Source organism: Atractosteus spatula, chromosome 25 (assembly GCF_055471065.1).
Source record: "Atractosteus spatula isolate fAtrSpa1 chromosome 25, fAtrSpa1.hap1, whole genome shotgun sequence".
Lineage (NCBI taxonomy): Eukaryota > Metazoa > Chordata > Actinopteri > Semionotiformes > Lepisosteidae > Atractosteus > Atractosteus spatula.
In genome coordinates, this window is record NC_142730.1 from 13,390,738 (window position 1) to 13,413,755 (window position 23,018).

The 23,018-nt window shown below is 38.2% G+C and overlaps 1 protein-coding gene across 7 annotated transcripts in view; it reads left to right on the plus strand.

Moving 5' to 3' along the window:
• The first annotated feature begins 354 nt into the window (after positions 1-354).
• Positions 355-23,018, plus strand: part of LOC148815471 (NLR family CARD domain-containing protein 3-like) — an 85,917-nt gene continuing 63,253 nt past the window's right edge. For 5 of the 7 annotated variants that reach the window (XM_088905123.1, XM_088905125.1, XM_088905124.1 and 2 more), the window contains exon 1: positions 379-2,120. In XM_088905123.1, coding sequence (XP_088761249.1) covers positions 379-2,120 — 1,742 coding nt within the window. Of the gene's footprint in view, positions 2,121-23,018 lie in introns of all 7 variants that reach the window. The other 2 variants (XM_088905129.1, XM_088905130.1) reach the window with 1 other exon arrangement.

Below are 23,018 nucleotides of genomic sequence, written 5' to 3' on the forward strand. Positions count from 1 at the left end.
TGCACATGAGCCGTTAAGTTTTCCCATCTGTTAGTGTTATCAATTGGTGAGTGCAGAAAAGCACTAACGAGTTAATACATATTTAATTTTGATTAAAATAAGATTTACTGTACTAATAATGTTATACAAATGCCACTTTATGCATTCACTGTGCCACCAGGTGGTTATATGATGTATTGCATCCCTGTTTTAGAATATTTTGAAAATATAAGGCGTTGACCGTTACCGTGCAGTAATACAGCATGTACTTTGTGGTACAATGCATTATGTACTTTCTTGGGTTTGGCACATCATGTTTTAGAATTTAGTTTCATATTAAGTTTTCTTTTTTTTTCAGAATCATCACAGAAAAGAGTCAAAGAGACACATAAAGAAAAGATGAAGAAGAAATATGAAAACAAATCTGAAGGTCAGCAAGGGAAGAAAGTCTTCCTCAATGATATTTATACTGACCTCTGTATAATAAAAGGGGAAAGTGGAGAAGTTAATGAAGAGCATGAGGTGAGGCATATTGAGAAAACAGTAAAAAAAACAACTTCAAAATTGGACACAATCAGAAATAATGACCTTTTTAAATCCACTCATAAAGATGAAAATTGTACCAAAACAGTGCTGACAAAAGGAGTTGCTGGCATAGGTAAAACAGTCTCTGTGGAGAAGTTTATTCTTGACTGGGCAGATGGAACAGCTAATGAGGACATTGATTTCATATTCATTTTTCTCTTTCGAGAGCTGAATCTGATGAAAGAGAACAATTACAGTCTGTTGGAACTTATTTACCACTATTACCCGGAAGTGAAAGAAATTAGTGATATTGCATCTGGGACCTACAAGATTTTGTTTATCTTCGATGGTCTGGATGAAAGCCGACTTGATTTAGATTTTCAGAACACTTTACCCTGGCATGATGCAAAAGAGCGATTATCTCTAAATGTGTTGCTGCCAAATATAATCAAAAGGAATCTGCTTTCCTCTGCTCTCATTTGGATAACATCCCGACCTGCTGCAGCTAGTCAGATCCCTCCTGCATATGTTGATCAGGTGACAGAAGTGCGAGGATTTAATGATCAGCAGAAGGAGGATTATTTCAGGAAGAGATTCACAAATGAGACTCAGGCCCATTTTATTATCACATACATTAAGTCAAAGAGGAGCCTTTATATCATGTGCCATATACCAGTCTTCTGCTGGATTACAGCAACTGTTCTGGAGAATGCTTCAGAAGAAAATGAAGAAGGAACCAATGTACCTAGAACTCTAACTGAAATGTACACTCGCTTCATGTTACATCAGATAAAACATAAGAAAGACATATACCTTGGTAAAAGTACGAATTCAAAGGAATTTCAGTCACAATTCATTCAGAAACTGGGGCAACTGGCATTTGAGCACCTGGAAAACAACAGTTTACTGTTTTATGAAGAAGACTTAAAAAAGTGTGACATTGATATCAGCCAAGCCTCAGTGTACTCTGGAGTGTGTACAGAAATATTTACACAAGACAGCAAATTAAGTGACAATAAAGTATTTTCTTTTGTACATCTTACCATTCAGGAGTATCTTGCTGCATTATATGTCTTTCTTTCAAACAGAAACAACAATATAAATCCACTAGACCATAGCTTTGGAAGCAAATTTAAATGGAAATGTCAAAAAAGAGGCTTGTATGAATTGAACAAGAGTGCAGTGGATAAGGCTTTACGAAGTAAGAATGGACACCTTGACCTTTTCCTTCGCTTTCTTCTTGGTCTCTCTGTGGACTCTAACTTGAGTCAGTTACAGGACCTACTGACACGGCCAAAAAGCAGCTCAAAGAGCACAGAGAAAACAGCAAACTACATCAAGAAGGTGATTAGGAAGTGTCCTTCTCCAGAGAGATGCATCAACTTGTTTCACTGTTTAAATGAACTAAATGACAATTCTCTTGTGGAGGAAATCAAAAGTTTCCTAAGTTCAGGAAGTGTTTCAAGAGGAGAGCTCTCACCTGAACAATGCTCAGCACTGGCCTATTCTTTAATGATCTCAGAAGAAATTGATGAGTTTGACTTGAAGAAGTACAGCACAAAAAAAGAAATGCATTTGAGACTGCTGCCTGTTGTCAAGTACACCAGAAGAGCTCTGTGAGTATTGATATACTGCAATATACTATAAAGGAAGATATAATTTTTATGTGAGATTTTCTTCCATAGATTAGGTTTTCAAATAGAAAAAAAAAACAATTGGAATTTGTTTGAGCAGCATCTGGAGGAATTTGATGGTTTAAATTTACTTTGAAAATTGGAAATTACTTTTACAGTAATTTAGTACATTAAAACAATAATCAAGTACAATACATTTATTGGATCTACACTTTTATTACTTTTAAGCTACTAACAATCAATCAGAACAATTTGAAATGCACACATACAGTATGAGTTCAGAGAACAGAAGTAGCAATATTATTAGCACAAGAATAACACTCAGGGACTATGCTGTAAAAGTTAACAAAGAGAGAGCTGAATATGCTGAATATAATAATATAACAATTGATAGTCTTGTAAAAAAGATCTCAAAGTATTCATTAACTTGAAGAGGACAATTAAACATTGAGTTCATATAAATTAACACTCATATTAAACACATGCAGTACATGTTTGAAATAGTAGCTTAACTCCATAATGTTAAAATGTGAATATTAAATGATCTGTACGGGTTGTGAACCATATTGTCCTGGCCAAATTTCCCCCTGGTATTTATCAGTCATGGCCTCCTAATAATTCCATTTATGAATTGGCTTTATTACTGTTTATTATTACTGCATTTTGGCAGCCCTCACATCATCCAAGTGGTGCTTATCAAATGTACATGGTTAGAGATCTTTCCTTATCCTTTCCAAGAGGCCGTGCTATTGGCATAGGTAAAGGGTAGAGCTTCATTGCAAAGTTGACAATTTGTTACAGTTATGAATCAGAAGAAAAAAGTTTGGGATTAAACACAAAATAATTACCTTCTTCTGGTAAACCAGAAGATTCATTTGATCAGTTTCTCACACCTAGCACAGCAAGTAAACATCCCTTCATTTGAAGCTCTAGGAAGTGGAAATATTAACACTATTTAGGTATTTATTATTGTGTCTAGATTCTGAAAGACACCCCAGTCATCTATCTCAGCCTGTAATTAAAATAATGAAATGCACTAGTGGGTAAATACACATTTAATTTTTATTATTAAAATAAGATTTAGTGTATGTTATGATAGTCACACCACATTAAGCATTCACTGTGCCACCTGGCAGTTTTACAATGTAGTGCTTTCCTGTGTCTGATTATTTGAAAAAAATACAAATGGTATTGAGCATTGCAACGCAGTGAAATGGAGCATGCTATTTACGGTATGACATATTTTGCTTCCAGCACTCTAAATGGCTGGATCAGTAATTGATTTTTAAACCATTATAACATAGTTTGCAATGGAAGTAAAAAGTCACTTGTAATGTGAGGGGCATTACATTGATTACAACATTTATTACTTTCCGAAAATGAAACAAACAGTATTCGGTATAGTAGCATCGATAGTGATATAAACTAATACACTTACATTCACAACTTATAATATTATAATTTATCACTAACAAACTTTACCCTTCCTGGTTTAGCACATAGCAGCAACAGAAAGAGCCACTGGACAGAATTTTTGCCACATTTGAACATGCCAATTAAAAAAAATCTGTTGTACATTGATGGGCCCCCTGGAAGCCTCGGGGCCATAAGCAGTCGCCTAGTTCCCCTAAGCCAGGGGCCAGCCCTTTGTATAAAATGTATTTAAAAACAACAAGTAAATAAATTACAGATGTTATAATTGCTTGTAGAGGAAGTGAAACCACACAAAATGACCTGTGCAACTGGCAGTGAGTTGCATTAAAGGGTGGAATGTTATAGAAACAATGTATTATAAAAGAACACAACATAAAAAAATGAAACTACTGTAAAATGATGCTGGTCTTAGTCTAAGTTAATGTATTCTGTAATAGTTCAGGTGGGTAGCTGCATCAGCATGCATAGGCTGCAAAGGAACAAGTAATACAGATGCAGCCATTCAAAGTGCGCGTTACAGACACGTATTGCAGGTGGCGTTGCGCATTGTGACGCAAGATGACGAGCGGCACCGCAGTACGTGATTGGTTGACCGACAGGGGCACTCGTGGTCCATGGTCTGTCGTAGAAAGACTTACAGTAAACGTCTTTGCTGTGCCCGTTGTAGATATTGAATTTTACCACTGAAGGGAAATCTTAGTAGCTGAGCATAAAAAGAATAGGAGCATACTGTAACGCGTGTGAAGGCCATAAACGATATTAATTTTGGAACATAAACATACAGTATATGGCTGGTCTTGGTACTTTAAAGAAAAAATACACACCAGTATTCCATTTCTCCCTAAACATTTTAAGCATCGAAGTCTTTAACTAAAGAGATACCGGAGTCAACAGGCATACTTTTAGAATTTGATTAAAAGGGAATATAATATTGAATCGCGTATATATTTTATGAAAGCAAGATTGCTCAGCTGGACAAAAGTACACAACCTGCAGATGCAGACATTCAAAATGGGTGAGGTATTTTGCGGCATACCCCGGTGGGCGTGTCGCGGTATCACGCGGTATCACGCAGTGTCACGTGGTTAATCGCGCGTCATTTGACGCTCTGCCGGAAACTATCCGGCGTCACCTTGTAAAACCGCCAGGGGGAGCTTAACCTCTCATGTACAACATTTGAGCCTTTAATTTTGAACTGTGTATTACAGCATGTTACTAATCAGTCATTAAAATGTTGGTATATTTTATGAAAGCAAGATTGCTCAGTTGCACAAAAGTACACAACCTACCTTTATCAGAAATATTTATGCATCAAAGCCTTTACCGAAGATATTACTAATAGTATTAATAATGGATGACTTTGGACAAGCTGTATACTCAAAGTATAATTTCTTTAGCACATTTGTACAAGCACTTGGAATCTGTCCAAGCCATACCTTGTCAGGCATTTTGTTTTACTTCAACGGGCATAAAAACTCCCTTGCTTTTAACAGGGCGTTTCATAATTTCTAACTACGAAAATGATTTAAAATGCGACACTTATCATTCAACTAGAGCTCAAAATACCACAAGGATCCTCAAGAGCACAGCAAAGACTGTATTAAAAGATACTTGTATGAGATACATGAGAATCCAGGCTTTTTTTATCAATGCTTTCTTTTCCGTATACCAGATTTTATGGAACCACTTCAGAAGGGTGTCAGCCAGTCAGATTCCAGGAATCGGTACTTTAAAGGAAAAATACACACCGGTATTCCATTTCTCCCTAAACATTTCAAGCATCGAAGTATTTAACTAGCATGTGAAATAGCGTGTGAAAAAGTGGTAGTTTTAAGCTTTTCTGCTAATATAATATGGAATCGCGTACCTAAAGAATTTAATAACGATATGATTATATTCGTGTACTGCGACAGGGCTGTGTAGGGCTGTTTCGCCTCCCTGTTCATGCAAGTTGTCCTGTAGCCTACTGGTCTACGTGCCTTGCTAATAACCCACAGGTTGTGTGTCCAAATCCAGCTGGTGCTGGACTTTTCTTTTAACAAACATTTCTTCGAAAAAATAGAATAGCGATATTATGGACAATCAATTGACTTTTATATTTCAAAATATCGCAACATGATCGATTCTAAGTCATTTTTGATAACAATGAATAGTCACCTTCTTCCCTTCTGACAACGGTCCCTGCTTCTGCTTCCTGCTTCTATTGTGTGTGTGTGTGCAACAGAGTAAATTTTTATAGGAGAAATGGAGGCTGGACAGTATGCGTTACAATATAAACATTTATATTGATTTAAATCGTGTTCTGACTTAAATCGCAAACGCGTGTTTAATTATATGTGTTTTTTAATCATAATCAGGCTAATGCAACATAAATTGATACAGTATCTTTGTCTTCTAAGTATCTTAATAAACTTTCAGCATAGCTTTCTACCCGTTTAGATTTATATTTCTTGGGATTTTGGGATCAAACGTGGAAGGATTAGATTGTAATACATTTTAGAAAAGTGTAATCTAAGTGTAATCTTCGGCCTGTGCCCAAGACGAATGTATATTTTGATATTTACACCCGGCGCGGCACCGAGGGAGCGTCTGCATTTATAACTTAGTTTTTAAAATTAGTCAAGCAATATGAAGCATCTCCTTTTACTTTTAAGTCCCTTAAATACATTGAGCACAGCTTTCTCACCACTTAAGATTACTTTTTTAATATCATCCTTACACAAAGCAGAAACTTTCCGATGACATACGGTACAAGTGGAAAGATTACAGATTTTAATCGTCTTTAATTTTGTTACGTTATACGTTTTAGGAACGTTTCATCTAAACAAACACCACAAAACTATTCTCGATTGTATTTCTGAATGTTATGTTACACCTGCAGTAGTTCACTGCTTTAAATACATTGAATTAAGAATGTTAGGTGTAGCACTTCAGATCTTTTTTTCTGAACCAGTGAAAATCTGATCATGTTCCTCTATAACAATAATAAAAAACTTTATTTTACATATCACCTTTAAAAGTGGCATCTCAAAGCAATACAGTAGATCGAAAAACAGTTAAAAGGGACCAAAGTAAATACCAGACAAACGCAAACGCGTTTTTAATAAAATGCTTTTATTCATTCAGCAGGGAGTGAGAGGGACATCCAGCAGAGAGAGACACACACACCGGTTTCCATTGACAAAAAGTAATTGTTTTTTTTTACATGTTTTGTTTGTGGACAGACTGTCCACAAATGTGAGACTGTCTTTCTCAGACTTACATTCCCGAATGTCCCCCGCCCCGGTCAACAATCCTAGGAAGAACACGAAACAGCCTGTTAATAAAATTGTTACAATTTTGTTCGGTCAGTTCTTCCTCCCAGAATTTATAGATCGCATCGATCAGTTCCTGCTTTGTGACGGGCTTAGCGGTTTTCCGAACGTAGTCTTTCAACGAATGCCAAACCATCTCTATCGGATTTAGATCTGGAGATTCGGCTGGAGTTTTCACCCAGTTCACTCCTTCTGCTATAAGCCTCGCCCTTGCTGCTGTGTGTTTCGGATCGTTGTCTTGAAAGAGATGGTGCCTTGATCCAAACTGCTCCCTGATATATGGGGCAGCATGCTGTGTGACCACGACTTCCTCGAAGAATACACGGTCCATAATTCCTTCAAAAATAAGACATCGTCCCGGGGCTCTTCTAGATATACCCCCCCAGACGTGAACCTTCAGTGGATGTTTGGGCTTTGGCTTCTCCACATATCTCCCCTTTTTACAAAATGCCATTGTTGAAAACTGTTCCAGAGCCACTGTTGTTTCGTCGGTAAAAAGTACATCCTGAAATGCCTCCCCCTGTTCAATCCATTGGAGCGCTTGCAGCAGTTAGTTTTAAAAATAATGTACGTAGTTGTATTTACATGCAAGAAAGGTATTTTTAGAAATGTATTTACCTTTGAATCGTCCTCGGTTTAGATTCTCTTTGCCTCCTCTCCCCTTTATAATGCCGTCTCACTGTGCTTTCAGAAACGAAGATGTCCATCGAAGCCAACTGCTGTACAATGTCCCGTGTTGACTTCCCGTTTCTTTTCATCTTCATTATTTGGTGTGAGAGAGTCTTCGTGATTTTGGTCATTGTCCGTCCTCTTACCAAAGCGATACAGTGGTGCAGCTTGAATTCTGTACCTATATACTGTATGGTATGGTACAGATAAACCTTACACCATACCGATGAGCTAATGCCAGGGAAAGACACTCCTATTTTATTTAAAACACAATACGCCAGGAAATGTGTCTGATGCATTAGCAAGTTAAAACAATTGGGTCGAAAACCTGGGCGTAACACCATTTCCTTTTTCTGATCACTCGCTTTCTGGATACACATCTCACCTGTCCTGTTCTTTGTTTTCCTGGTTTGCTGATTATGCCTGCTGCGGTCCACTCCTACCCTCACACCTAAAGAATACTATTTTAAATTTCTTGGCGCAGTTCATTAACCCTTGTATGTGCTGTCCGCGCCCAAAATGCAATTTAAAAAAAGTCAAAAACCGCGCTCAAAATGCAATTTAGAGCTTAATAAGATACACTCCACAGGCATTCACAACAGCAACATATGAAACGTTTATTTTTTAATCACGTATCTAAGGAAATCTCAGTATAACTTTGTTCATGAACAAACAGTGGCATGTTACATTATTATTAGTTTTTTTGTTAACAAGGCTCGTCTTGCTAGCTTTTAAAGTCGTGCGAGGTGTAAACGACAATTCAAAGAGAGAAAAAAGACCTGACTGACAAGCCGATACATACTCTTAGAGTTTGATTAATAGGGAATATAATACAAAAATATAGTACTAAAAAAGGTACTACCACTTTTAAAGGTGATATGTAAAATAAAGTTTTTTATTATTGTTATAGAGAAACATGATCAGATTTTCCCTGGTTCAGAAAAAAAGATCTAAAGTGCTACACATAACTTTCTTAATTCGATGTATTTAAAACAGTGAACTACTGCAGGTGTAACATAACATTCAGAAATACAATCGAGAATAGTTTTGTGGTGTTTGTTTAGATGAAACGTTCCTAAAACGTATAACGTAACAAAATTAAAGACGATAAAAATCTGTAATCTTTCCACTTGTACTGTGAGTCATCGGAAAGTTTCTGCTTTGTGTAAGGATGGTATCAAAAAGCAATCTTAAGTGGTGAGAAAGCTGTGCTCAATTTATTTAAGGGACTTAAAAGTAAAAGGAGATGCTTCATATTGCTTGACTAATTTTAAAAACTAAGTTATAAATGCAGACGCCCCTCGGTGCTGCGCCGGGTGTAAATATCAAAATATACATTCCCAACACTAATTGTACCCATCTGTCATGCAAATAAAACACCTTGAATTGAATTGAATTGAGGGAGAGAGGGGAGAGTTGTGTGAACACAGTAGTGTGTTCACAACAGCAACATATGAAACGTTTGCACATATAGTTAAGTTATTACTTGGTTTTCAAAGTGCAATGAAATACAATATTGTTGTTGTTGCTGTTCTTGTTGTCTTTATCCTGTAAAGCGTTTTGAGAAGCCACCTTTAAAGGCGATATATACTGTAAAAGCGCTGATTTTTATGGAATGTGTTCCGCCGGGGATTCAAATTTTTATTTATTTATTTTTTAATCGCGTATCTAAGGAAATCTCAGTATAACTTTGTTCATGAACAAACAGTGGCATGTTACATTATTATTAGTTTTTTTATTTCGAGAGACTGGATAAGTTGTTCAAGTGTTTTTTTTTCCTTCCTGAAAAACAACTAATAATTTAACTATATGTGCAAACGTTTTATGATATGTCGCTGTTGTGAATGTCTGTGGACATGTGCTGGCTGGACAGGAGGCTCTACTGTACACAGAGAGCTTAGAAGACAAAGATATCAATTTATTTTAGTCAAAGATGTATATATCACCTTTAAAGGTGGAATCTCAAAGCAAAGTAAATACCCGACACTGATCGAACCCATCTGTCATGCTAATAAAACACCTTGAGTTGAATTGAATGGGGGGGGGCGCGCGAGATAACCAGGACGCAAGGCAAATAAGATACTGTACACTCCACAGGCATTCACAACAGCAACATATGAAACGTTTGCACATACTGTATAGTTAAGTTATTACTTGGTTTTCAAAGTACACAGAGAGGGGCAGGAGGAGGGGACAAGCCGATACATACTCTTAGAGTTTGATTAATAGGGAATATAATACAAAAATATAGTACTAAAAATAAGATACACTCTACAGACATTCACAACGGCGACTGTCAGAAGATAGGACACAGCGGCTCAGGCACCCGCTGAATGGAAAAGGGGCACTTTAATGTTCTGTATGGCTAATACTAAAGCCAATACTAATATTCAATACTTTAATATCCTTTTCTGTATGTTTAACAATAGTGGGTACTGGCCTAATTCGTCCCTGCTCCCGTTGTTAGGTGTTAATGTGTTGTTAAGTGTGAATTTGTACCTGTTTCCCTGATGTCTGGATTTTTTTCTGGAAAACCATAACTCCGGTCTTGTTCAGTTTGACTGTCGGCGCCCAGGTCTGACAGTGCTGCTCCAGCAGTGCCAGGTTCTGGTGCAGCCTCTGTTCTGTGGGCGACAGCGGGACCAGGTCGTCTGCACAGAGCAGGAACTCGATTTCCATAATTAATGCAGATCAGTAAATCAAGGGACAAAACAATTATTGCGCCCGGGTCCTCGATGGGCTTTGACGTGCTAATGCGTTGGTTTAACAGTCCGGGTGTGGCAAGCCTCTAATGTCTCCCGACTTCGGCAAAAGGCACCCACCTTTCACTGGAAGACAATGAACATTCTAGCCGTACATGTGAATATAGCATAAATATACCAAGGGATTGGGTGAGCTCCCATCACAAAAAAAACTGCGAACCTGCACTACAGCGACCACAGTACAGTATGGAGACCAAGACCTTTTACGGGATGAGACGGGGTGCTTCTGCCGCCCCAGCTTCCAAAGAGCAAAGGGTAAGCAAATACAGCAGACTTCATCTGAAATACGCGATTACAGCGCATATTACAAGGTATTATTGCCGTTTTGAATTTTAAATTCAATTATAATTATTTCTTTGTAGCCTGTTCTTCAAGAAAACACCGCACGGGCGAAACGATCTTCGAAATCTACCACCAGGACAGTAAAAAAGAAAGCGGTAAGACGGAAAAAAAGAAAAGTTTATTTTGACGTCTGTTCCGCGACTGATGAATACTACTGTGTGACTTTATTTCTTACATGAATTTTGTTATTTTGCCACAGGCCGTGGGTCTCTGCTCTCGGCCACTGGCCAGGGTGCCAACATGTAGAAGCAGCATCTGTGTGGAGACATTTCGGCAGCAGCGGGAGCAGTACGATGCATTACTGGGGAGGATTGGGAGGCTAGAGACACTCCTGAAAATGCAGAGGAAGGAGACAGTATGTTCCAGCAGTCAAACAGTTGAGCAGCTGTCTCCCGAAAAGTGCCTCTCCCCGCCGTGCAGGTTGCAATGCCTGGCGGAAGCTGTGCCCTCCGCAGAGCACACACCGCCTCAGGACACTCCATCCCGGCCTCTCCACTCACCACCGCGCAGGAATTTGTTTATACTGTCCCCGCCGTCTATCTCCCCCCAGGAAGCACCGTTCACAGAGCGGAATTCACAGACGCCAGTGGGACGAATAACTCTCCCAGATATCCAACTGCTACCCATCACTCAGGAGATGGAGGGGAGGTTGTACTTGTAGTGCATCGGCATAGACGGGAAAGCAAGAGCCGACCGCTATGCCGCCCTCGTGTTTCGAAATCTTGTGACTTTTGAAATTTACTGGGGGTGGACCACGTCTGTAAATTTCGATAGGTCCAGAGGCAAAAGTGCCCTGCCTTGCAATCTCCGGGAAACCATTAGTCGCATGGTGAATCGGAGATTCTCAACCCTTACTTCGTGCGACTGGAAAAGAATTTGTGATCGGATCAACGAAATGCTTCGTACAAAGAGGCGCTCTTTTCCTCTAGTCTAACAGTCTGTCCACAAACAAAACATTCCTGTTAGACAAGAGGAATTGAAAAAAAAACAATTTTGTCAATGGAAACCGGTGTGTGTGTCTCTCTCTGCTGGATGTCCCTCTCACTCCCTGTTGAATGAATAAAAGCATTTTATTAAAAACGCGTTTGCGTTTGTCTGGTATTTACTTTGGTCCCTTTTAACTGTTTTTCGATCTACTGTATTGCTTTGAGATGCCACTTTTAAAGGTGATATGTAAAATAAAGTTTTTTATTATTGTTATAGAGGAACATGATCAGATTTTCACTGGTTCAGAAAAAAAGATCTGAAGTGCTACACATAACTTTCTTAATTCGATGTATTTAAAACAGTGAACTACTGCAGGTGTAACATAACATTCAGAAATACAATCGAGAATAGTTTTGTGGTGTTTGTTTAGATGAAACGTTCCTAAAACGTATAACGTAACAAAATTAAAGACGATAAAAATCTGTAATCTTTCCACTTGTACTGTGAGTCATCGGAAAGTTTCTGCTTTGTGTAAGGATGGTATCAAAAAGCAATCTTAAGTGGTGAGAAAGCTGTGCTCAATTTATTTAAGGGACTTAAAAGTAAAAGGAGATGCTTCATATTGCTTGACTAATTTTAAAAACTAAGTTATAAATGCAGACGCTCCCTCGGTGCTGCGCCGGGTGTAAATATCAAAATATACATTCGTCTCGGGCACAGGCTGAAGAGCGCCCGGCTGGGGTGCGCGGGGAAGGGCAGGACACTAGTGAAAGGCGGGGTTTAGGATGGCGTACAGTCTGGGCAGGTATAGATTACACTTTTCTAAAACGTATTACAATCTAATCCTTCCACGTTTGATCCCAAAATCCCAAGAAATATAAATCTAAACGGGTAGAAAGCTATGCTGAAAGTTTATTAAGATACTTAGAAGACAAAGATACTGTATCAATTTATGTTGCATTAGCCTGATTATGATTAAAAAACACATATAATTAAACACGCGTTTGCGATTTAAGTCAGAACACGATTTAAATCAATATAAATGTTTATATTGTAACGCATACTGTCCAGCCTCCATTTCTCCTAAAAAAATTTACTCTGTTGCACACACACACACACAATAGAAGCAGGAAGCAGAAACAGGGACCGTTGTCAGAAGGGAAGAAGGTGACTATTCATTGTTATCAAAAATGACTTAGAATCGATCATGTTGCGATATTTTGAAATATAAAAGTCAATTGATTGTCCATAATATTGCTATTCTATTTTTTCGAAGAAATGTTTGTTAAAAGAAAAGTCCAGCACCAGCTGGATTTGAACACACAACCTGTGAGTTATTAGCAAGGCACATAGACCAGTAGGCTACAGGTCAACTTGCCTGAACAGGGAGGCGAAACAGCCCTACACAGCCCTGTCGCAGTACATGAATATAATCATATTGTTATTAAATTCTTTAGATACGCGATTCTATATTATATTAGCAGAAAAGCTTAAAACTACCACTTTTTCACACGCTATTTCACATGCTAGTTAAATTTAATTTATTTATATATTATATATTTATATCTCTGACCAAGGGAAACGTCTCATTTTTTCAAAGAAATGTTTGTTTGTTGATTGTTATCAAAAATGACTTAGAATCGATCATGTTGTGTTATTTTGAAATATAAAAGTCAATTGATTGTCCATAATATCGCTATTCTATTTTTTCGAAGAAATGTTTGTTAAAAGAAAAAAGTCCAGCACCAGCTGGATTTGAACACACAACCTGCAAGTTGTTAGTCAGGCACGTAGACCAGTAGGCTACAGGACAACTCACATGAACAGGGAGGCGAAACAGCCCTACACAGCCCTGTCGCAGTACACGAATATAATCATACCGTTATTAAATTCTTTAGATACGCGATTCCATATTCTATTCCCTATTAATCAAATTCTAAAAGTATGCTTGTTGACTCCGGTATCACGTTAGTTAAAGACTTCGATGCTTAAAATGTTTAGGGAGAAATGGAATACTGGTGTGTATTTTTTTCTTTAAAGTACCAAGACCAGCTATATACTGTATGTTTATGTTCCAAAATTAATATTGTTTATGGCCTTCACACGCGTTACAGTATGCTCCTATTTTTTTATGCTCAGCTACTAAGATTTCCCTTCAGTGGTAAAATTCAATATCTACAACAGGCACAGCAAAGACGTTTACTGTAAGTCTTTCTACGACAGACCAACGGACCACGAGTGCCCCTGTTGGTCAACCAATCACGTACTGCGGTGCCACGCGTCATCTTGCGTCACACTGCGCGACGCCACCTGCGGTACGTGTCTGTAACGCACACTTTGAATGGCTGCATCTGTACCTTTATCAGAAATATTTATGCATCAAAGCCTTTACCGAAGATATTACTAATAGTATTAATAATGGATGACTTTGGACAAGCTGTATACTCAAAGTATAATTTCTTTAGCACATTTGTACAAGCACTTGGAATCTGTCCAAGTCATACTTTGTCAGGCATTTTGTTTTACTTCAACAGGCATAAAAACTCCCTTCCTTTTAACAGGGCGTTTCATAATTTCTAACTACGAAAATGATTTAAAATGCGACACTTATCATTCAACTAGAGCTCAAAATATCACAAGGATCCTCAAGAGCACAGCAAAGACTGTATTAAAAGATACTTGTATGAGATACATGAGAATCCAGGCTTTTTTTATCAATGCTTTCTTTTCCGTATACCAGATTTTATGGAACCACTTCAGAAGGGTGTCAGCCAGTCAGATTCCAGGAATCGGTACTTTAAAGGAAAAATACACACCGGTTTTCCATTTCTCCCTAAACATTTCAAGCATCGAAGTATTTAACTAGCATGTGAAATAGCGTGTGAAAAAGTGGTAGTTTTAAGCTTTTCTGCTAATATAATATGGAATCGCGTATCTAAAGAATTTAATAACGATATGATTATATTCATGTACTGCGACAGGGCTGTGTAGGGCTGTTTCGCCTCCCTGTTCATGCAAGTTGTCTTGTAGCCTACTGGTCTACGTGCCTGATTAACAACTTGCAGGTTGTGTGTTCAAATGCAGCTGGTGCTGGACTTCTCTTTTAACAAACATTTCTTCGAAAAAATAGAATAGCGATATTATGGACAATCAATTGACTTTTATATTTCAAAATATCGCAACATGATCGATTCTAAGTCATTTTTGATAACAATGAATAGTCACCTTCTTCCCTTCTGACAACGGTCCCTGCTTCTGCTTCCTGCTTCTATTGTGTGTGTGTGTAATAGAGTAAATTTTTATAGAGAAATGGAGGCTGAACAGTATGCGATACAATATAAACATTTATATTGATTTAAATCGTGTTTTGATTTAAATCGCAAACGCGTGTTTAATTATATGTGGTTTATTAATCATAATCAGGCTAATGCAACATAAATTGATACAGTATCTCTGTCTTATTTTTAGTAAATAAAGTGCATTTTTGCACACTATATGTGCAAACGTTTTATGATATGTCGCTGTTGTTAATGTCTGTGGACATGTGCTGGCTGGACAGGAGGCTCCACTGTACACAGAGAGCTTAGAAGACAAAGATATTAGTTTATTTTAGTCAAAAATTTATATATCACCTTTAAAAGTGGAATCTCAAAGCAAAGTAAATACCCAACACTGATTGAACCCATCTGCCATGCTAATAAAACACCTTGAATTGAATTGAATTGAGGGAAAGAGGGGGGGAGGGCGCGCGGCAAATAAGATACACTCCACAGGCATCCACAACAGCAACATATGAAACGTTTGCACATATAGTTAAGTTATTACTTGGTTTTAAAAGTCGGGAGACATTAGAGGCTTGCCACACCCGGACTGTTAAACCAACGCATTAGCACGTCAAAGCCCATCGAGGACCCGGGCGCAATAATTGTTTTGTCCCTTGATTTACTGATCTGCATTAATTATGGAAATCGAGTTCCTGCTCTGTGCAGACGACCTGGTCCCGCTGTCGCCCACAGAACAGAGGCTGCACCAGAACCTGGCACTGCTGGAGCAGCACTGTCAGACCTGGGCGCCGACAGTCAAACTGAACAAGACCGGAGTTATGGTTTTCCAGAAAAAAATCCAGACCTCAGGGAAACAGGTACAAATTCACACTTAACAACACATTAACACCTAACAACGGGAGCAGGGACGAATTAGGCCAGTACCCACTATTGTTAAACATACAGAAAAGGATATTAAAGTATTGAATATTAGTATTGGCTTTAGTATTAGCCATACAGAACATTAAAGTGCCCCTTTTCCATTCAGCGGGTGCCTGAGCCGCTGTGTCCTATCTTCTGACAGTCGCCGTTGTGAACAAACATATCTTTAAAAAAATGAGACAACCCCTTGGTCAGAGATATAAATATATAATATATAAATAAATTAAATTTAACTAACATGTGAAATAGCATGTGAAAAAGTGATAGTTTAAGCTTTCCTGCTAATATAATATGGAATCGCGTAGCTAAAGAATTTAATAACGATATGATTATATTCGTGTACTGCGACAGGGCTGTTTCGCCTCTCTCTTCATGCGACTGTACCAGGAAGAGGATTTCTTTCTATTCAAAACGTGTATTTTAAAAGTTTAAGAAGTAAAAACCTTACAGCGTACACAGATTTCTAAACTGATCAGGATCGTTATCTTTGTCTTATGCATAATAATGTTCACCGCTCTGTCCAGCAAATTAATAATAAACTTTATTTTATATAGCGTTTTAAACGAATAAGTAATTAGATTGCTCATAAATCTAATCACTTGCTTTATCTTTTTATTTAGGCTCAGATTTCAACTATAGATCGTATTATTGATAACCATAATAACAACCAACCAACAAAAACAACCATATAAACATAATACCAACCAAAAACATAGATAACAACCACAATACAAAATCAAATATATCAAACCATTATACTCTCGCAAATTCCTGCAATTATCATAATCCCGCCCCTTATGCAAAACCAAACCCTCCTCCCATCCCAGTTTATCCTCTTTATCATAAACAAAATCCACCTCAATTTTCAACATAAAGCCTTACTGCTTACTGGGTTTTTGAGGGGGGGGGGGGAGGTGTCTTTCGCTGGAAATCTCGCCTGCTTCTACTTTACGAGTAGAACCCCCTCTCTGCAGGAGTGCTGGCTGTGACGAATTAAACCGGTTTCACAGGTATTTTTAAAGTAGGAAGTACAGTGTTAACTGGTAGCTGGGCACCTCAATTAAGTTGCTTTAACATGCTAATGCGTTGGTGTAACAGTCCGGGAGTGGCAAGCTTCTAATGTCAACTCGACTCGATTGGAAGACAATGAACGTATTTTAGCCCTAAATGAATTAATAGCAAACATGGTTTACATAAAATACATTTTTCCAAGAAAGTTTATAATAATGCGATCTATAGTTGAAATCTGAGCCTAAATATAAAGGAAAAGCATTTTCAGAGAGCAATCACGCTGTGTTTATGTAGAAAAAGTGATTAGGTTTATGAGCAATCTAATTACCTATTCGCTTAAAACGCTATATAAAATAAAGTTTATTTAGAGGTGAATGATCAGTGTCGCAGTTTAAATAATTTTCGTAGGAGGGCTTGGACAGATTCCAAGTGCATTTTTGCAATTTACGTTGTAATACAGTTTAGAATACAGTTAGTCTAAGGTTTATCAGCTTTATTTATGGGTTGCAATTTAGAAAAAGTCAAAAACCGCACTCAAAATGCAATTTAGAGCTTTCTGGCAAAGGGAGACACCCAAATTATAATGTAACATGCCACTGTTTGTGCATGAACAAAGTTATACTGCAATTTTCCTTAGATACGCGATTAAAAAAAATAAATTTTTTGAATCCCCTGCGGAACACACTCGCTTTTATACAGTATATCGCCTTTAAACACATATATTTAAACACGCGTTTACGATTTAAATCAAAACGCGATTCAAATCAATATGATGACCATTACTTTAGAAGCATAAATTACCTTACACTCAATTTAAACACAAGCTGTCTTTAGCCCTCTAAGCTGGTTCATACAGAAATGTAGAGATCCAGGCTCAGAACACACAGCTTCATTAGCGAATACATATGCAGGACAACTAGAGAAGACGTTTTACAGAGGATGGATTTTTAGAAACATCCCATCAGTGACATCACTGAAGTCAACTCCTACTGTGGGTAACTGTCGTGTGGATAGTTTCACAAGAATCAGACAAAGGTTTAAGCATCGCTTGTTCTAGATAAAACTGCAAAAAAAAAACAACAACCCATAATGTACTTCTTTGCGGCTTCGTTTGCCCAAATCATATATTCACAACGTTAAATTAGAAAATAATATTACGTAACCAAAATCCGCAATATGGAAACAGAACCTGTGTAATTGTTGACAGATGATGTTCTCGTAACATTTTTACAAGACAAACTACAACATTTAAAAAATGACTTGTATGTACTTGATATCTCTAATCAATCCACGGCGATATAGTTAAAGCAGTCCCCGCACAAAACGAAACTAAAACGCCCTGGGCATACCGTTTCGCGCTTCTTATCAGTTGCTCAACAGTAATTTGACCGTATGAAATGCATAATATAAACCTAGAAACATATACAGTACGTGAGCAGTACTTACGTAGTATCGGTGTCAAGACATACCTCTCAAATACTGTAAATCAAGTTAAAAATATCTCAAGACCGATTCTGGTCATAATGAAACCATGTTTCGTGTATGTTTTCTTTAAAGTACCGAGACCAGCCATATACTGTATGTTTATGTTCCAAAATTAATATCGTTTATGGCCTTCACACGCGTTGCAGTATGCTCCTATTCTTTTTATGCTCAGGCACTAAGATTTCCCTTCAGTGGTAAAATTCCATATAAATATTCAATACTTAAACGGGCACAGTTAAGACATTAAATATACATATACATACTGTATACAGTACAGTTTGCATACGGTAATATGTTTATGTTCCTAAATCAATCTCTTTTATGACCATGTGTAAGACATGGTGAAATGATTCTCAAAAATTACTGTACTTTGCATGATTAGAAAAAAATGCGTGATTGCGAAATGCTGTGGTGTTACTTTTACAAAGACGGTCAATGAAAAAAAGAATGTGGACCAGGGCAATACTTTGAGTTTACAGCTTGTCCAAGGTCATTTATTATTAATACTATTAGTAATATCTTCGTTAAAGACTTTGATGGCTACAGCTCAAACATGAGAGGTTGAGCTTTATTAGCTCCACCTTGCGGAAATTCCGGATACTATTATTTTGCTAGCGGTATTTACCGGTAACTTGCGGTATTTACCGGTAACTTGCGGTAGACTGCATACAGCGTACCGGAAAATAATGCGGTATCGCCCGCGCATTTTGAATGGCTGCATCTGTAGGTTTATTTCATACTGAAAAGAGAAGAAAGATAGATACTTTACTGATCCTGTGAAGGAAATTACAGTGCAACAGCAGCTTAACACAGACAACACAGACACAGTGTAACGAATGATACAATAATAATAATACAATACATACAATATAATCAGTACAGTGAGAAGTGCACTAAGAAGAGTTACTCACAGTCCAGAACACACAAAGAACAAACCAGAACAGAACAGTACACAAAAAAGTCGTATTGCACAATATAACTATAAATATAAATGTATTGCACAGGTCCCTGGCATGTATTGCACAAAAAATGGTTGTAAACGGTAAAAGAAAAAGAACAGATGTATCAGTTTACTGTTCAGTCCAGAAACAGGTCACATCATCCTAATCATGTATACTTGCCAGCAGCCATATCACTCTACAGCTCACAACTGGCAACTCCCTGAAGCTAAGCAGGTGTGAGCCTGGCCAGTACCTGGACTGGAGACATCATGGGAAAAACTATGGTTGCTGCTGGAAGAGGTGTTAGTGGGGGCAGTGGGGAGCACTCACCCTGCAGTCCATGTGGGTCCTAATGCCCCAGCATAGTGAGGGGGACACTGTACTGTAAAAAGGTGCTGTCCCTTGGATGAGATGTAAAACTGAGGTCCTGACTCTCTGTGGTCATTAAAAATCTCAGAGCATTTCTCGAAAAGAGCAGGGGTGTAACCCTGGTGTCCTCACTGAATCTTCCATTTGCCCTTACCAATCATGGCCTCCTAATAATCACCATCTATGAACTGGCTTCATTATTCTGCTCTCCTCCCCACTAATAGCTGATGTGTGGTGAGTGTTCTGGCACACTATGGCTGCGGTTGCATCATCCAGGTGGGGCTGTACATTGGTGGTGGTGGGGGCGATCCCCATTACCTGTATAGCGCTTTGAGTGGAGTGTCCAGAAAAGCACTATATAAGTGTAAGAAATTATTGTTATTAATTACTTCTGCTTGCCTCCATATGTAAGTCTGTTTTGCAGCCCCCTCAACACGACATCTACACCCTTGCAGCAGCAAACTCTCCAGCTTGATCCTCACAATAGTGAAGGTGGAGGATTTTGGGTAGTCTATCCAGCCTCAGATAGGCTGCCATCCCTTAGTGAGGCAAGTCACTCCAAATAATTAATACATATTTCATCCCTATGTCATCAGAACCTAACAAAACTTCTGAATGGAAAACGTAAGAATATGTTTATAAAAAATATCCCAACAAATAGGACACACATGTATATGATCAAATGACCAAACAGTAATTTTATGTACATTCATGGGATCTCATTATAGCAGTTAAAACAGGTAGGAAAACATTACACTGATGAAAAAATGAGAATATAAATGCCAAAATTAAATTAATACATAATCAACCAGGGCTGACCCTGGGCATAGGTGAGCTACAGTAGGCAGCTGCCTAGGGCCCAGAAGCTGCCAAGTGGCCCCCTCATTATACAACACAACATTGATTTAATTAGAATACAGAGACTGTTTCTGTTGCTAATGTGGAAGCCCAAAGATGGTCTGGCACTTAACAAACTGGTGGAAAGTAGGCAAAGTGGTGGAAATAGAGACGTGGTTAAAGTCCCCTGAAATAGCTATAAAAGCGCTAGGGTGCTTTGTTTGTAGCCTGGCTGTGACTGTGTTTATGACATCACACGCTGCCTCTGTGTTCGCCGTGAGTGGAATGTAAACAACAACAAAGATGGCGCATGTAAACTCCCGCGGCAGATAGTATGGATGCAATCCTATGGCAACCAGTTCAATGTCCGGGTTTCAGACACGCTCCTTAACATGAATATTTCCAGGATTATACCATCTGTTGTTGACAAGCACCGCGAGCCCCCCTCCTTTTCCTCTTTCCTTTGAAAGCTGCCGATGGTAACATTCGAATCCGGAATAAGTTCCTGCAGCCACGTCTCGGTGAAACACATGATACTGCATTCTCTATACTCCCTCTGACTCCTCACCAATGCTCCCAGTTCGTCCATCTTGCTCACTAAGGACCTCACATTTCCCATGATGATCAAAGGAAGATAGGGTTTAAATCTCCTTCTCTGCACCTTTCGTGTCGCACCAGCCCTATAGCCTCGGCTTCTCCTCCTCAGCTCTTCCGGAACTGATGGCTTCTCTCCAGTAAGTAGAGCCGGACGCGTAAGCAAGATCAGCTGGTCCCACGTGTAGACAGTGCCTCTGTAGCTATCGGCATTGCAACCCAATAGAAACAGAGGTCCGAGTATCAGAAAAAAACAAGAAAAAGTATCTCAGCTTCCTAGTATCCATCATGTTGTGATTGCAAATCTAGTTGCAGGCAAGGGTATGAAGAAAAAACACTAACACACTAGCATTAACTAACTGAAAGAAACAAAAAGACAACAAAAAGACACAGTGCTGCTATAGCAGGCTGCCACTTGAAAAAAAAAGAAAACACAACGTTTCAGTCCTCACACCTGAAGGAGGCTCCACAGCCGAAATGTTGTGTTTTCTTTCTTCTCTTTTAAGCATGGAATAAACCTATTACTTGTTCCTTTGTATTCTGTAATAGTTTAATTTGTTTGTTTATGTTGTTTAAATACCGCAAGTTACCGGTAAATACCGCTAGCAAAATAATAGTATCCGGAATTTCCGCAAGGTGGAGCTAATAAAGCTCAACCTCTCATGTTTGAGCTGTAGCCATCAAAGTCTTTAACGAAGATATTACTAATAGTATTAATAATAAATGACCCTGGACAAGCTGTAAACTCAAAGTATTGCCCTGGTCCACATTCTTTTTTTCATTGACCGTCTTTGTAAAAGTAACACCACAGCATTTCGCAATCACGCATTTTTTTCCAATCATGCAAAGTACAGTAATTTTTGAGAATCGATTCACCATGCCTTTCACATGCTCATAAAAGAGATTGATTTAGGAACATAAACATATTACCGTATGCAAACTGTACTGTATACAGTATGTATATGTATATTTAATGTCTTAACTGTGCCCGTTTAAATATTGAATATTTATATGGAATTTTACCACTGAAGGGAAATCTTAGTGCCTGAGCATAAAAAGAATAGGAGCATACTGCAACGCGTGTGAAGGCCATAAATGATATTAATTTTGGAACATAAACATACAGTATATGGCTGGTCTCGGTACTTTAAAGAAAACATACACGAAACATGGTTTCATTATGACCAGAATCGGTCTTGAGATATTTTTAACTTGATTTACAGTATTTGAGAGGTATGTCTTGACACCGATACTACGTAAGTACTGCTCACGTACTGTATATGTTTCTAGGTTTATATTATGCATTTCATACGGTCAAATTACTTTTGAGCAACTGATAAGAAGCGCGAAACGGTATGCCCAGGGCGTTTTAGTTTCGTTTTGTGCGGGGACTGCTTTAACTATATCGCCGTGGATTGATTAGAGATATCAAGTACATACAAGTCATTTTTTAAATGTTGTAGTTTGTCTTGTAAAAATGTTACGAGTACATCATCTGTCAACAATTACACAGGTTCTGTTTCCATATTGCGGATTTTGGTTACGTAATATTATTTTCTAATTTCACGTTGTGAATATATGATTTGGGCAAACAGAGCCGCAAAGAAGTACATTATGGGTTGTTGTTTTTTTTTGCAGTTTTATCTAGAACAAGCGATGCTTAAACCTTTGTCTGATGTGTGTTCTAAGCCTGGTTCTCTACATTTCTGTATGAACCAGGTTAGAGGGCTAAAGACAGCTTGTGTTTAAATTGAGTGTAAGGTAATTTATGCTTCTAAAGTCATGGTCAGCATTTATTATTGTACTGTGCTGTAAACTTGTTCTGTGCCTAATTACATTATTTTATAGCTTTATCAAATCTGTACATTGTCTGTCGATAATGTTTCTGTAGTGCTTTTTCAGCACTCAGCACGTGACCGCGCTGGTGGCGCTGTGTGTTAGTTTCCTGACTCTCATGTCACATGGTCTGTGATTGAATCCCATGGAACTA